At 44.9% G+C, this 14,243-nt stretch overlaps 1 protein-coding gene across 1 annotated transcript; it reads left to right on the forward strand.

The window, feature by feature from the left end:
* The first annotated feature begins 1,612 nt into the window (after positions 1-1,612).
* On the forward strand, positions 1,613-13,645 carry LOC309522063 (C-type lectin domain family 5 member A-like). The gene is made up of 6 exons (XM_082205278.1): positions 1,613-1,831; positions 2,383-2,558; positions 7,668-7,724; positions 7,820-7,956; positions 10,782-10,891; positions 12,447-13,645. Exons 2-6 carry the CDS (start codon positions 2,480-2,482, stop codon positions 12,553-12,555), a joined length of 492 nt encoding a protein of 163 aa, XP_082061404.1. The 5' UTR covers positions 1,613-1,831; positions 2,383-2,479; the 3' UTR covers positions 12,556-13,645.
* The last annotated feature ends 598 nt before the right edge of the window (positions 13,646-14,243 follow it).

Below are 14,243 nucleotides of genomic sequence, written 5' to 3' on the forward strand. Positions count from 1 at the left end.
AAGTTCTATATCCACCACATGAGCATGGACGCCACACACTGCTTCATGGTAGTGTTGCTTCTGCCCTAATAGGGAAAACCTTTGACAAGCAAGCCCAACTGATCCAAAACCCAGCAGACAGATTACTGGCTGAGGCACCATTTGGAATTTATATTATATGAGTTTTAAAACAGCCGCATTGGTTGCCAGTTCTTTTCCAGACCCAACTTGAAGGTGATTGTGCTACTGCTGAAAGCCCGAAATGACAGAAGGACCAAATGCACGAAATATCACCCCTCCAATAGGCAGTGCTATTTTTCTAGAAAAGGAGGTGCTGGAACTCACCATGAATACCTCCTGAAATATACTTGGAGTCCTGTAGTGATTTCATGCTCTTTATTGCAGCCTGTTTTCCCAGTAGTGATGTATGGAAGTGAGAGCTGGACCATAAAGAAGGCTGATCGCCGAAGAATTTATACTTTTGAATTATGGTGCTGGAGGAGATTCTTGAGAGTCCCATGGACTGCAAGAAGACCAAACCTCTCCATTCTTAAGGAAATCAGCCCTGAGTGCTCACTGGAAGGACAGATCCTGAAGCTGAAACTCCAATACTTTGGCCACCCCATGAGAAGAGAAGACTCCCTGGAAAAGACCCTGAAGTTGGGAAAGATGGAGGGCACATGGAGAAGGGGACGACAGAGGATGAGATGGTTGGACAGTGTACTCAAAGCTACAAGCATGAGTTTGACCAAACTCTGGGAGGCAGTAGAAGACAGGAGTGCCTGGCGTGCTCTGGTCCATGGGGACACGAAGAGTCGGACACAACTAAACGACTAAACAACAACAACAATTGCAGCTTGTAAAACAGTGATTGAATTGGCCCCAAACCTACTTGCCTACTGTTCTAGGATCCAAGCTTAGTACATAACACCTTCCTTGTTCTCATAGAATGGCAATGGTGCCCAACTGCCAACCCCCCAAAAAAGCTCAACAACATTTGTGTCCAGATTTTCACTTTTTGAAATATGGCAACCCTACTTACTGCCAAGTTTTTATGTTTTCATCATTTTTGTGTTTTGTTTTGATTTAAATTTCTTCTACTTTTGGTCTGACTCAGGTCCTTTTCTCTCTTCCCCCCACCCCAAGGTTATTATTAAGGTTTCCACAATACAGTAATATAATATAAAATCAAAAAGACAAAAAGGAAAGAGAAAAGAACACAAAAAGATCGAGAGTCAAAAGAAGAAAAGAGGAAGCAGAGAGAAAAAGAACATGAAGAATAACCACAACAGTAATCCTAATAAAACACAAAACTATATCTAGCCCTCTGTCATAATTATATCTTAATCTTCAATCCACATACAAAGCAGAGAGTCTTCCCAGCTCTCGCCTAAAGACTCTCCCCCCTCCCTCAGCCTCACATCCTTAGGAAAATTCTCCCTGACCTGTCTCCCACCCATCCATCCATCATCTGTCTGTATGTCCTTTTCTGATTAATACCACTAGCTCAGTGGGGCAAAGACTTGAACCTATTTTAGCACTAAGCCACTGCAAGCACTGTACTTTCCCCACCAACACACACATACACACACATTGAGTTGCTCAACAGAAACATTGGTCTGTAAGAGGGGAAGTTCAGTATGTGCATTTCTAAGAAGGCTGCTTGGCGTACGCATCCCTCCGAGTCATCCGAAGCTGCAGGAAACATTTAAGTCATCATTCTCCAAGCAGACGCAAGACACCCGTGAAAGCCAAGTAGTGAGAAACAGCGTAACTGAGCCCCATTCGAGACAGCCACCTCTTCAGGAATAGGAAAGGAAGAAGACAGAAACAAAGCCCTGTTTTCATTCTGGTAAGCTTATTTTTGTGTGTGCCCTGACACAAAGGGCAAGACCTCAGAAGTTGCATCAGGGCCCTGAGGTGTGGGTGCTGAGCACCCGCAACAAAAAATTTTGTGGGTGCTCAGGCACCCAGAGCCCTCTATAGTTTGGCACCTTTTGTTGTTGTTTAGTCGTTTAGTCGTGTCCGACTCTTCGTGTCCCCATGGACCAGAGCACGCCAGGCACTCCTGTCTTCTACTGCCTCCCAGAGTTTGGTCAAACTCATGCTTGTAGCTTTGAGTACACTGTCCAACCATCTCATCCTCTGTCGTCCCCTTCTCCTTGTGCCCTCCATCTTTCCCAACTTCAGGGTCTTTTCCAGGGAGTCTTCTCTTCTCATGAGGTGGCCAAAGTATTGGAGCCTCAGCTTCACAATGTCCTTCCAGTGAGCACTCAGGGCTGATTTCCTTCAGAATGGATAGGTCTGATCTTCTTGCAGTCCATGGGACTCTCAAGAGTCTCCTCCAGCACCAGAATTCAAAAGCATTGGCGCCTTTTAATCATGGGCATTTTTACATTTCAGATGTAGCCAGTGCTGGAGACATACCTGAAGAGTTCAACGTGTGTGGCGTACACAGAGGTTTCCTCCTAAGTTTCTTGTGGCTAGCTTGCTGGGGGAAATGAAGTGGGATTGCATAGTTCCACTCATGATTCTCTTAGTTATTAAGCTAATAGGCACTTCACTGTTCCTTCTCTATGGTGAGTATCATGCTGAATGTGAACTTTCACTAGAGTCTGCTTTGGCAGAGCTGATTGCGTGGCTATTCCCTCCCCCCCCCCACAGGTGGAATAAATGAAGACACCGGACACAGAGTTTTAGGTTAATGGGCGAAAATGGCCACAACTTTATTGATTACAGGAAAGAAGGGTATTGGCTTTAGGCATTGGCCCCTAACCGACTATCCGGTCTAACCGGGAAGGGTTAAACACCAACAGGGGGAGCCACCCGAGATGCGTATCCCTAGGCGCTCCCCAAGGGGTTACCGCTCGGGGGCGCGCTTTAGGCCCTAGCCTCCGTAGGTTTCGGACGAGGCGTCGCCCCTCGGAGTCCTTTAACGAACTACCCTTCAAGCATTGGGGGAGGTGATGGCGTCACCACCAGGGTAAAAAGGGGTGAGCCCAGGGCTGCCCCGACCTTAAGTGGCCTTACTAAGGCCCGCCCCTGCCGCCAGCCGATTGGCTGGCGCCACAGGGGATGCTAAAAGGGGGGAATCCCAGCCTCCCGCGAGGCTGGCGCCAGCCTCGCGAGAGCGTGTGTGGGCGGGGTCGTGATCCCGCAACCCCCCCTCCTCCTGACGATCGGAAGGGGCACTGCCATTTGCAAAGAGTTAGTTTGCTCTTTTTTATTATTGCAAACCTTCCTTTAGGATTTTTGAAATAAAATCAAGCAGTTATTAAAGACAAAGAGCATAAACAGCTTGCAATTTGAAAGCAACATTGCAAATCAAAATTGGAATCACGGGATAGTGCAGTTTACCTATATTATAGCAAATGGTGTTGTGCGCTCCAGATGTTGTTGGACTACAACTCCCACGATCTCTGTCCATTGTTCATGCTGGCTAAGGCTGATGGGAGTTGTAGTCCAGCAACATTTGGAGAGCACCACATCAGCTACCCCTAAGACAGGGGTGGGGAATCATTATTGGCCAGCAGGTCCAGATCATTGTCTCCCCATCCCCTGTCAGGGGATGACGTCAGGTGATGCTGCACTTTGAAGCACCGATTGCTGGGACTTCAAAGCACAGCACAGCAGTTTGAAAGCCCCTTTAGGGTCTAAACTATAACATTATCCAGAATTAAGGAGGGCTTGGCCTTTTAGTCCCGACAATATATATTTTTTTCTGGTGAAAATCCTCCCTCCTCAAACTGACATGGGGAAGATATTCAAGGGCCATGTGTCTGGACTTTAAGATTTGTTCTCTTATGGATAAAATGGGGATTCTAATCTGTATTAGATGCCCAGGAAACTAATGTGGGACATAGCCAGTTCTATTTTTCTAGAAATGGGGGTGCTGGAACTCACTGTGAAAGCCTGCCTTGTTCTCTTAGAATGGCAATGGCACCCACCTGAGAGGTGCCAGAACTGAGTTCCAGTGATTTCTGGCTGAAAAAAAGCCCTGGACACAGCAATGTGATTTTTAAATTGCTGAAATTAAAAAGTAAATTGAAAACACATTCTGGCCAACTCTTGATCCTGTAATATGCTGCTGCTTGGTGAAATTATCTCTGCTGTCCTGTAAAGAAACCTTGCCCTAGCTCTGATGGGTTGTACCAAATTGTTTTGTCTTGTGGTTGCCTCTGATCAAACAGCTTTTTGGAAAAGATAAAGAAATGTACCAAAACAGTTTGGAAAATGGTAAAAGGGGTGTGTGAAAATAAGCTCTTCTTAACTGTCATTTGAGATTAATGCAAACTGTCATCAGATTGCATTAAGAAATGATGACAGGATTTTCTGTTTTTTTATTTTAAATATTTTTATTACGAATTTAAACAAAACATATTATCTTAAAACATATCATCCTTAATTCCCCCCATTTCCCTCAGTTCCAATCTCTGTTTTCTCTATAGATGCTATTCTCTGCATGTTACAAAATTGTATAAATCCTTAATTTATCTGACTTATGACAGGATTTTCTGGGTGAAAAGAACCCACCATCTCTGAATTTCTCCTCTTCTTGAACTTCTTTTGACTCTCCACAGAGCTTCGCTCATTCTTGGGCAGAGCCAGTCCTACCATTAGACAGAGTGAGGCAACTTCTTTTGGAAGCGAGCACTGAGCAGTGCCCAAGTGTTAAGAGGACGGTTCTGTGGGTTCCACATGGTCTGCCCTGGGTACCCTAATTTGGGCTTCAGTTGTGTGATGGAGGCCATTATCCCATTGCTAGCCCCGAACTAAGGCTGCATAGAACACCATACAGAGCTGCTGCTCTGGGATGCCCGCCAAGTGCGCTTTTTAATGCGAGAGTACAGGGCTGGCAGCTTTATTTCTGCTGAGGCCACCCCTTCCACACTCGGGACACTTACCTGCACAATGTGAAAATGGTTGGTTCTGCTGGATGCCTCAATGGCTTGCAATACCGTTATAGGTTGTGAGGGGATCCCCCTAAACCAGTCATAGGCAAACTCGGCCCTCCAGATGTCTTGAGACTACAGTTCCCATCATCCCTGACCACTGGTCTTGTTAGCTAGGGATGATGGGAGTTGTAGTCCCAAAACTTCTGGAGGGCTGAGTTTGCCTATGCCTGCCCTAAACCACACCCTCCAACATTCCTCAGATGAAAATAGGGACATTTCTCACTCCCCCTCCTCAAATGACCCTCCATGACCCCCCATTTTTGGTCATCCTCCCCACACACAGAGCATTTCCTATCAGAAAAAGGGTGAGTGCCACTAAAGGTTAAAGGTAAAGGACCCCTGGACAGTTAACTCCAGTCAAAGGTGACTATGGGATTGCGGCGCTCATCTTGCTTTAGACCGAGGGAGCCGGCGTTTGTCCACAGACAGCTTTCTGGGTCATGTGGCCAGCAGGACTAAACCGCTTCTGGTGCAGTGGAACACCATAATGGAAGCCAGAGTGCACGGAAACACCGTTTACCTTCCCGCCACAGTGGTACCTATTTATCTACTTGCCCTGGTGTGCTTTCGAACTGCTTAAAGCACACTACTACCCTTAAAGAACCACTGGAAGTGTAGTTTGTCAAGGGTGTAGCTCTGTGAAAGGTAAACCACATTTCCCAGGATTCTTGGGAATGTGGAAGCCATGTGTTTTAAATATATGTTGTGTACACTGCCTAAGGCTCAACTACCAGTTCAGTCGGCTTCTGTATGTGAAACTGGGGGTGGCCAGTGCTTTTTTTCTGTGGGGACGCAGGGGTGCACATACCCCTAAACATTTTGTGAATCTTCGTACTTTTGTCCATTTACTGTATTTATTTCCCCCGATTCGAACTATAAAATGGTGGTTGAGTCAAAATGAATTTACCCCTAAACATATTTTTTTTAGGGGGGGGAAGCACTGGGGGTGGCCATTTTGACCTTTGCCTCAGGCAGCAAAATTTCTTGAGCCTTCCCTGTTCTCATTTGTGTGGAGACACAGTTTCTGAGGAGTGGGAGGGCAGCAAGGCGGTTTTATCAACAGCACAGAGCTATTTCTTAACTTTGGCCCACATTGTGCAACAAACCTATGGCAGCGAAAGTCCTACTTCCTGAAAAACGGAAGTCTTCATGACTTCATTAACCAAATGTCTGGTGTTTCCAAAGGAAGCGCAGGACAGGCTGTTGCCACTGGTGGTTTGTCATGCGATTGATCAGAGAGCTACCAACTTCTGCCTCATGAGTGTCGCTTTGTGAGGGAGATCCGGCTTCCCTGCCAGAGGATACTTACTTACGAACGAATAAGTTTCTGTCCTGCAGCTTCAGGAAAAATAAATGCTCCCAGGGTGATTTTCCAATCATTAATAAAACAATTTTAAACACTAGAAGAAGAATAACCCCAGTGAGTAAAAGCAATAAGAATAAAACAACAGAGTATCAGCAACTGAGATGAGGTGTAACAATTTAACTGACTTTTAGGGTAGAGAAAAGGAAATAAAAACCACCACCTAGTTCAGGAATAATACACAATTAAGCATGCACAATTTTAAAATTGCCTCTGTCTTTCCCACTTTCAAACATGCTTGGAAATAATGGCTTTGGTTATTACACCATTTCACAGATGAAATGTTTTATTTTATTTTAAAATATATACCTGTGCATGCCCACAATGGGCTTCAGGTATCTAGGGCATCGGGGGGGGGGGTTTGCAGTAAATGAGGGGAGGGGACAACAGCACACAGCAGAGACAATGTTTATAGACAATAGCCATCACGATACAGTATGAGCACACATCACACAACTACAAAACAACATGCATTGCGTGGACAAATATACGGTACAATGTTGATTCAAGAGTACTTTCCCATTTCATGTGGGCAATGGTGAGAACCAGCAAATATGGAGCAGATTCACACCAGACATCCAACATACATTTAAATCCTGTGACTTCTCCCCCCCCCACACACACGTATTCTGGGAACTGCAGTTTCCCCCTCAAAGGCCTACAATTCCCAGTACCCTTAACAAACGAAGGTTCCCAAGATTCTTTGAGGGTTGTTGTTGGTTAGTCATTTAGTTGTGTCCGACTCTTCGTGACCCCCTGGACCAGAGCATTCCAGGCACTTCTGTCTTCCACTGCCTCCCGCAGTTTCCTCAAACTCATGCTGGTAGCTTCAAGAACACTGTCCAACCATCTTGTCCTCTGCCGTCCCCTTCTCCTTGTGCCCTCCATCTTTCCCAACATCAGGGTCTTTTCCAGGGAGTCTTCTCTTCTCATGAGGTGGCCAAAGTACTGGAGCGTCAGCTTTGAGGGTAGTCATGTGCTTTAAATGTATGGTGTGTGTCTGCCTGAAAGTCCCTTGGATGACTGAGTGTTTGCCCTAAAGGATGTCCCATCATCCTCTGTAACTTGTAGGGGTTCTTTGGCCAAGGTGGAAAGCATTCACTTAAAGCAGAAAATCTGAAATGTACTGCTCTGAAACATCCTTGGGTGGATCTACACACAGCGGAAAAAAACGCTATAAATAAGTCATAAATTAAATTGCTATAAAAGAAAAAAACGCTATGTAAAATCTCATAGAAAAGTTTTGTGCTCTACAGTGCCATCTGGTGTTGCATTTAAAACGTTGTTTTTTTGACTAACGTAGTTGACTCCCTCTGTTCGGGTAATAAATGTGCTGAGTTCACAGGTTCTTATGAGTCTTTTTCATTCAGCTTCACAGATCTTCTTCCAAGGAGACCCCATTCTCACCCCATCAGGAGTAAAAGAGGGTATGTAATAAAAACAGCTCATGGGGGAAATGGGAATTTCTGCTCCTTTGTATATATTAAATCCAGTCGTCTCCTGTTTCTCCTAACTTCTACAGGCTGCCCCATAAGATGGGTACTTTATGCTGGCAAATGCTACTTCTTTTCTGCCGAAGAAAAAACATGGAATGACAGCCAGAAGGACTGCGCTCAATCAAATGCTCATCTTGCTGTTGTCAACAACAAAGGAGAATTGGTGAGAAGACAGGACTGCTTTGCAAAGCAACAAAAAAATAAGCATGGTGTTCTGTGATCGAATTATTGGCCTACTTTCATAAAATAGTTCACAGTTGCTAACTTTTCAGGGCTAGACAAGACATGGTACCATTTGCACAACTAGAATGAATGGCATGAATAGTTTAGATTTGTTTTTAAAGGCGTTCCCTGTGAAGAAAAAGGGTTTGGCTGTTAAACCAGGCTTAGAATGGGGAATAGGTAAAGGTAAAGGGACCCCTGACCACCAGGTCCAGTCGTGGCCAACTCTGGGGTTGCGGTGCTCATCTCGCTTTATTGGCCGGCGTAGTTTAACCCACAGGGGGTCTCCTAACAACACTCAGTGGCGCCGTGGTCTAAACCACAGAGCCTAGGGCTTGCCAATCAGAAGGTTGGCGGTTGAAATCCCCGCGACGGGGTGAGCTCCCAGCTACTACCAACCTAGCAGTTTGAAAGCATGTCAAGTGCAAGTAGATAAATAGGTACCGCTCCGGCAGGAAGCTAAACGGCATTTTCGTGTGCTGCTCTGGTTCGCCAGAAGCGGCTTAGTCATGCTGGCCACATGAGCTGGAAAAACTGTCTGCGGACAAACGCCGGCTCCCTTGGCCAGTAAAACGAGATGAGCACTGCAACCCCAGAGTCATCCGCGACTGGACTTAATGGTCAGGGGTCCCTTTACCTTTAACAACACTCAGCACCTTTAAGAAACTACAGCTCCCAGAATTCTTTGAGGAAAGCCATGACTGTTTAAAGTGGTACAGTGGTGCCTCGCAAGTCAAAAAGAATCAGTTCCGCGAGTCTCTTCGTCTTGCGGTTTTTTCGTCTTGCGAAGCAAGCCCATTAGCGGCTTAGCGGATTAGTGCTATTAGCGGCTTAGCGGGCTTAGCGGATCAGCTGATAAGCGGTTTTTTGGGTTTTTTTAGAATAATGTTTATTAAAGTTTTACAAACAATAAAAAGTTTCAAAGTTTAAACATAGAATATAAGAACCAAAAATTACCCTAATGGGGGGGGGGAAGAGCTATAAATATACAAAAACAAAACACATGAAAAATGCAGAATAAAAAACAGTTAAAAAGAAGAAGAAAAAAGAGGAAAGAAAAAAGTCCATATTTTCATATCTTATACTTCATTTACTAGTTTCCTGACCTCCTCACACCTCCCTTTTTGTATTCCAGTTCAGATATTTAGTTCAGCAAGTTCTTACCCTCTGTCAGTTGTCCTTACTCAACATCTTAACCTATTATAAATATATATTTCCCACCATTATCAATCCATATTTACATACTCTTTTTAATCTTTTTACCAATACCGCATTGTTTTCAATCCAACATCTCTTTAACATTCATCAGCTGATAAGCGGTTTAGCGGCTTAGCGGATCAGCTGATAAGTGGCTTAGCGGATCAGCTGTTAAGCGGCTTAGCGGCTTAGGATCAGCTGATAAGCAGCTTAGCGGTTTGGGGAAAAGGGAACTTGCAGGAACTTGCAATACATTTTCGTCTTGCGAAGCAAGCCCATAGGAAATTCGTTTTGCGAAGCACCTCCAAAACGGAAAACTCTTTCGTCTAGCGGGATTTCCGTCTTGTGAGGCATTTGTCTTGCGGGGCACCACTGTATCATGGTGCTTTAAATGTGTGGTGTGCATACAGTCCAACATTTTTCCAGTGAAAATAGGGACGTCCTATTCCATAATATTAATTTTACTATTTGAAACCCCACCCATCTGACTTGGATACTCCAGCCACTCTGGGCTGCTTCTAAGATATATAAAAACATAATAAAACATTCAACTTTTTTTTTTTTAAAAAAAAACCTTCCTTCTACAAGGCTGCCTTCAGATGGCTCAGGGGTCAGATAACTCCATACCCTCCGACATTTCTCCAATAAAAAGCAGGACATTCTGGGTTCAAATCAGAAACTGCGACAGCTTCTGTAAATCTGGGACCGTCCCTGGAAAACAGGGACACTTGAGGGTCTAGGTGTGGATGTGGCTTGTGGAAAACCACACTACGCTGCTTGCCCAAGGACCCCCTGTTGTAAACAAAAATTGCCCTTTTCCTTTATGGGGTATCCAAGAGCCCATATAGAGTCCTTAACATAGGTTCCCTATTGGTAGGAGAAAATAACAGAGGCCAACCAGAGAATATTGAGAAGCAAAACAGCTAGTAAGCTTGATCTTTATTGATCTGTTGCAACAGGGTGCTCCCCTCACACGCAGGAAAGGAGGACCCAGAAAAATGGGGCACAAGGCCTTATATAGACTTTTGAAATTGCCACCCTGTAGATCAAGACCACCCCCAGAAACATCATACATACATCACAAAAAAGGCGGTCTAAAAAGAAATTTGAATGTTGTTTTTCTCCTGTCCTTGTTTATCTCCTGTCTGGCAGGTTACTTGATTGGATTGCCTGGGGAGCCTGGCCATTCTTTTGTAGTGATAAATACTTAGTTCCTGGGCCAGGTCACAGGCTCACACCCTATTCAAACACAGACATACCCTTAAGACAGGATTTGTGAATGGGGAGGCTTTTCCACTTTGACCTTGCAGAGAAAACACTTGCTCAGTTTAGGAATCAAAATGGCTTCAGGTCGGTCTTCCTGTGCTGATCTATGTACGTGCAGTTATGAACATTACCATATATCTAAGACCTCAAAATTCCTATCACACCCCAAAACCAGAAGACATCCTTGCTAAAGACAAGAACCACCACTGCCCTGCCCCCCATCACTGCATTGCATTCCCATATCAGAGCTCTTGGATTTCACTGTGTTTTCTCTTACTTATTCTGCAAATGCCTCCTATCCAGATGTTCCTGTTCAACAGAACAAACCATTTTGAGTATTTCATTGGCTTAACACAGCAAGGTTCCAAGGGATTGTGGAGATGGATTGACAACAGAGCGTATGACCCTGACGTGTATGTTTATTATCATTCTGGTCATTTGTTGTTTGTCACAAAGTGATGGGGAGGAAAGCCTCTGTTACTCAGCTTTCTTTCCCCCTTATAGTGATACCTCGGTTCTTGAATGTAATCCTTTCCGGAAGACAGTTCAAGTTCTGAAATGTTTGAAAACTGAGGCGCAAAGGGCTGTCTGCAAATGGAATTGAGAAAATTGGGGGGGGGGATGCAGTGGAAGCCGTTCAACTTCCAAGGCGCATTTGAAAACGGAAGTGTTTACTTCTGGGGTTTTGGTATTCAGGTTCTGAAACGTTCATCAATGGAGATGTTCAAGAACCGAGGTACCACTGTTGCAACAGGTGGACCATAACACTCACCCACCTTATGTGGCTGTTACAAGGATTATGATGACTCACAAGAGACCTTCAGCTTTTTTAAAAAATAGCAGAGTGGAGGATAGATCTCATAACATTGTCTCTGGGGATCCTGTCAATATGTGTGTATGCAACAGGGAAATGATCATGCCCATTTTTCAGAGTGTTAATAGTATACAGTGGTACCTCGGGTTACAAACGCTTCAGGTTACAAATGCTTCAGATTACAAACTCCGCTAACCCGGAAGTAGTTGCTCCGGGTTGCAAACTTTGCCCCAGGGTGAGAACGGAAATCGCGTGCCAGCAGTGGGAGGCCCCATTAGTGAAAGCGCGCCTCAGGTTAAGAACGGTTTCGGGTTAAGAACAGACCTCCGGAACGAATTAAATTCGTAACCCGAGGTACCACTGTAATGAGCCCTTCTAAGTAGCATGTCCACTTAGGCATTTGGGAGAGATGCTGGGTGCATCTACTGAACACAACCTGTCCCTGCAAACGATATTGCGACCAGTGTTCATCAGGGCCGGCCCAAGACATTTTGGCACCTGAGGCAAACCACAAAATGGTGTCTCCCCTCCTCCTCACCAGGGAAGAAGGGGTGAGTGAAGATCTGTATCAGGAACAAGCGAGAAATAAAAGATCTCTATTGAGATCCGCTGCCCCTGTGGGTCCTGCCGCCAGAGGCAGTCACCACCAACTTGCCTCATGAGTGTGCCGGCCCTACAGGTGGCAACAATTTTTGTTCAGACACACTAGGATACAGGTGCTGTAGAGCACAGTATTAAAGTTACCAGTTTTGGACTTCCAAAATCCTGGCACCTAGGTGGAACCAGGGATAGCAAAAGGCCCCACATTCAAAAACAAAAACAAAAAAACATATATTTATACCCCAGCCATGTTGATCTGACATCAGCCGTCCTGTCTTCCTTGGCTCAGCAAGTTCTGTGCAGGGTGACAGTGAAAGGGACCACACAGACAGGAGCGCGGCAGTCTCCCAAGCGGCGACTCAGGCTAACAACTTGCAGAAGTATAGAATTGTAGAATCATAGAGATGAAAGAGACCACGAGGGTCATCTAGTCCAGAACCCTGCAATGAAGGAATCTTTGGCCCAGCTTGGGGCTTGAACCCACAGCCCCGAGACTCAGAGCCTCATGCTCTACCGACTGAACCTGCTAATTTTCACTTCTCTTCCCTTCACAGATTGAATATCAGAAGTAGAATTTATGACTGCGCTGTGCTTGGATTACACCTTGTCACTTCAGCACCTTGCTCCGTAGTAAACCGCTGGATTTGTGAGGAGAAGGCATAGTCGCTCTCCTCTGTATGGGAGATTCTCAGCAATGTGGAATTAAGACTCTTCACTCTGCTAAGGAACTTTGGACCTGATTCGGTTCTTGTTATGCATAACCCTGGAAAGGGAGGCGTGTTCTCTCACACGTGAAGACTTTTATCCAGCCAAATATATGAGTGGCCCAATAAACACAGCAAATACCGTATTTTTCCGTGTATAAGACGCCCCCGTGTATAAGATGCCCCTTATTTTGAGGGACTCCAAATTAAGAAAATGGGGGGAGATCGTCTGTCCCCTCGCCAGCAGAAGCTGCCAATTGCCTGCCCAATTGCCACAGCGACAGCCAATCAACACCAGCCCTTGCCACAGCCACCAATAACACGCCCAATAGCCGCTGACAATCTCCGGCTCACAGCAGCAGCCAATCCCATGTCCCCCCTATGCACTCTCCATGTATAATATGACCCCCAATTTTTAACATAATTTTAAATGGAAAAAAGCTTGTCTTATGCACAGACAGTATACTTCCAGTTGCACTTCTGCACTGACATAAATGAGCCGCAAGTGTGTAAATCTGCTTTTGTCTTTTGATCTTCCTTCCCTTTCTTGCTGAACTGGAAGGCTCAAACAATTCCCCCTGTTGCTTGTTGGTCAGATGATCTCTCTTGCCTTGCCACATGTGAAAGACACTTTCTTCTACTCAGAAAAGAGGGTTCAGGGAGTTTAGAGAACATCCCTTTCCTGAGACCAGTCATGCAATAAAACCTCAATATCCACTTCTCCTAACCGCTCAACGCAGAACTTCCTATATTTCAAGACAGAACATTTTCTTCTGCTGTTGGAGGGGGAGTCCTTAATTTGTCCAAAAACCACTACTGTTTTAGAAGATTACCAAATAACAACTTGCTGTGTTAGCAAATCACGCTAATTATTGTAATGCAACTTGCATCTGAAAAGTTAAACAATTATATGACTGTAGACACCTGAAGTTTGTAATGTTTGATGTTTTGCTGTATTATTTTATATTCTGTTGGAAGCTTCCCACAGTGGCTGGGGCAACCCAGTAGGATGGGCAGGGTACAAGTAATAAGTTGTTGTTGTTGTTGTTGTTGTTGTTGTTAATTTCTACATACACATATTTTCCATTCTAGTTGGCCTTGCTAGAATAAATTGTTGGTTTATTCAGCCTCTTATCTATATTGGAATGATGGAGATCAGAGGCAAAAGAGGAAACATGGCTTTGGCCTTTAGGAAGCTGTGTTATATGGAGTCAAGCCATTGGTCCAGCTACCTCAGTGTTGTCTTCACTGACTGGCCGTGGCTTTCAAGGGTTTCAGAGAGAGGACCATTCCAGCCAAACTTATAGATGTTGGGATTGACCCTGGTACCCTCTGCTTGCAAAGCATGTTCTGCAGCCCTTCCCCAAACTGACTCAACATTTAATGGACTCAGCTCTTCATTAGAAGCTAGACTTGACAAATTTCCGTTTTCTAAACAGGAAATGGGAGTCCATCTCCTTCTGCCTAACCCCCAGTACTTAAGAAATTAATATCAAAGAAGTATTGATCACACAAGAAACATCCTATCCATGTGGCTGAAATTTCTTTTAACTCTTTTTATTGTTGAATTTTAAACTGTGGCCACCCTCCATAGCTGTCAACCGTCCCTTATTTGGCGGGACAGTCCCTTATCCCAGCGCTGTGTCC

The sequence above is a fragment of the Podarcis vaucheri genome (genome assembly GCF_965113315.1).
Source record: "Podarcis vaucheri genome assembly, chromosome: 17".
Classification (NCBI taxonomy): Eukaryota; Metazoa; Chordata; class Lepidosauria; order Squamata; family Lacertidae; genus Podarcis; species Podarcis vaucheri.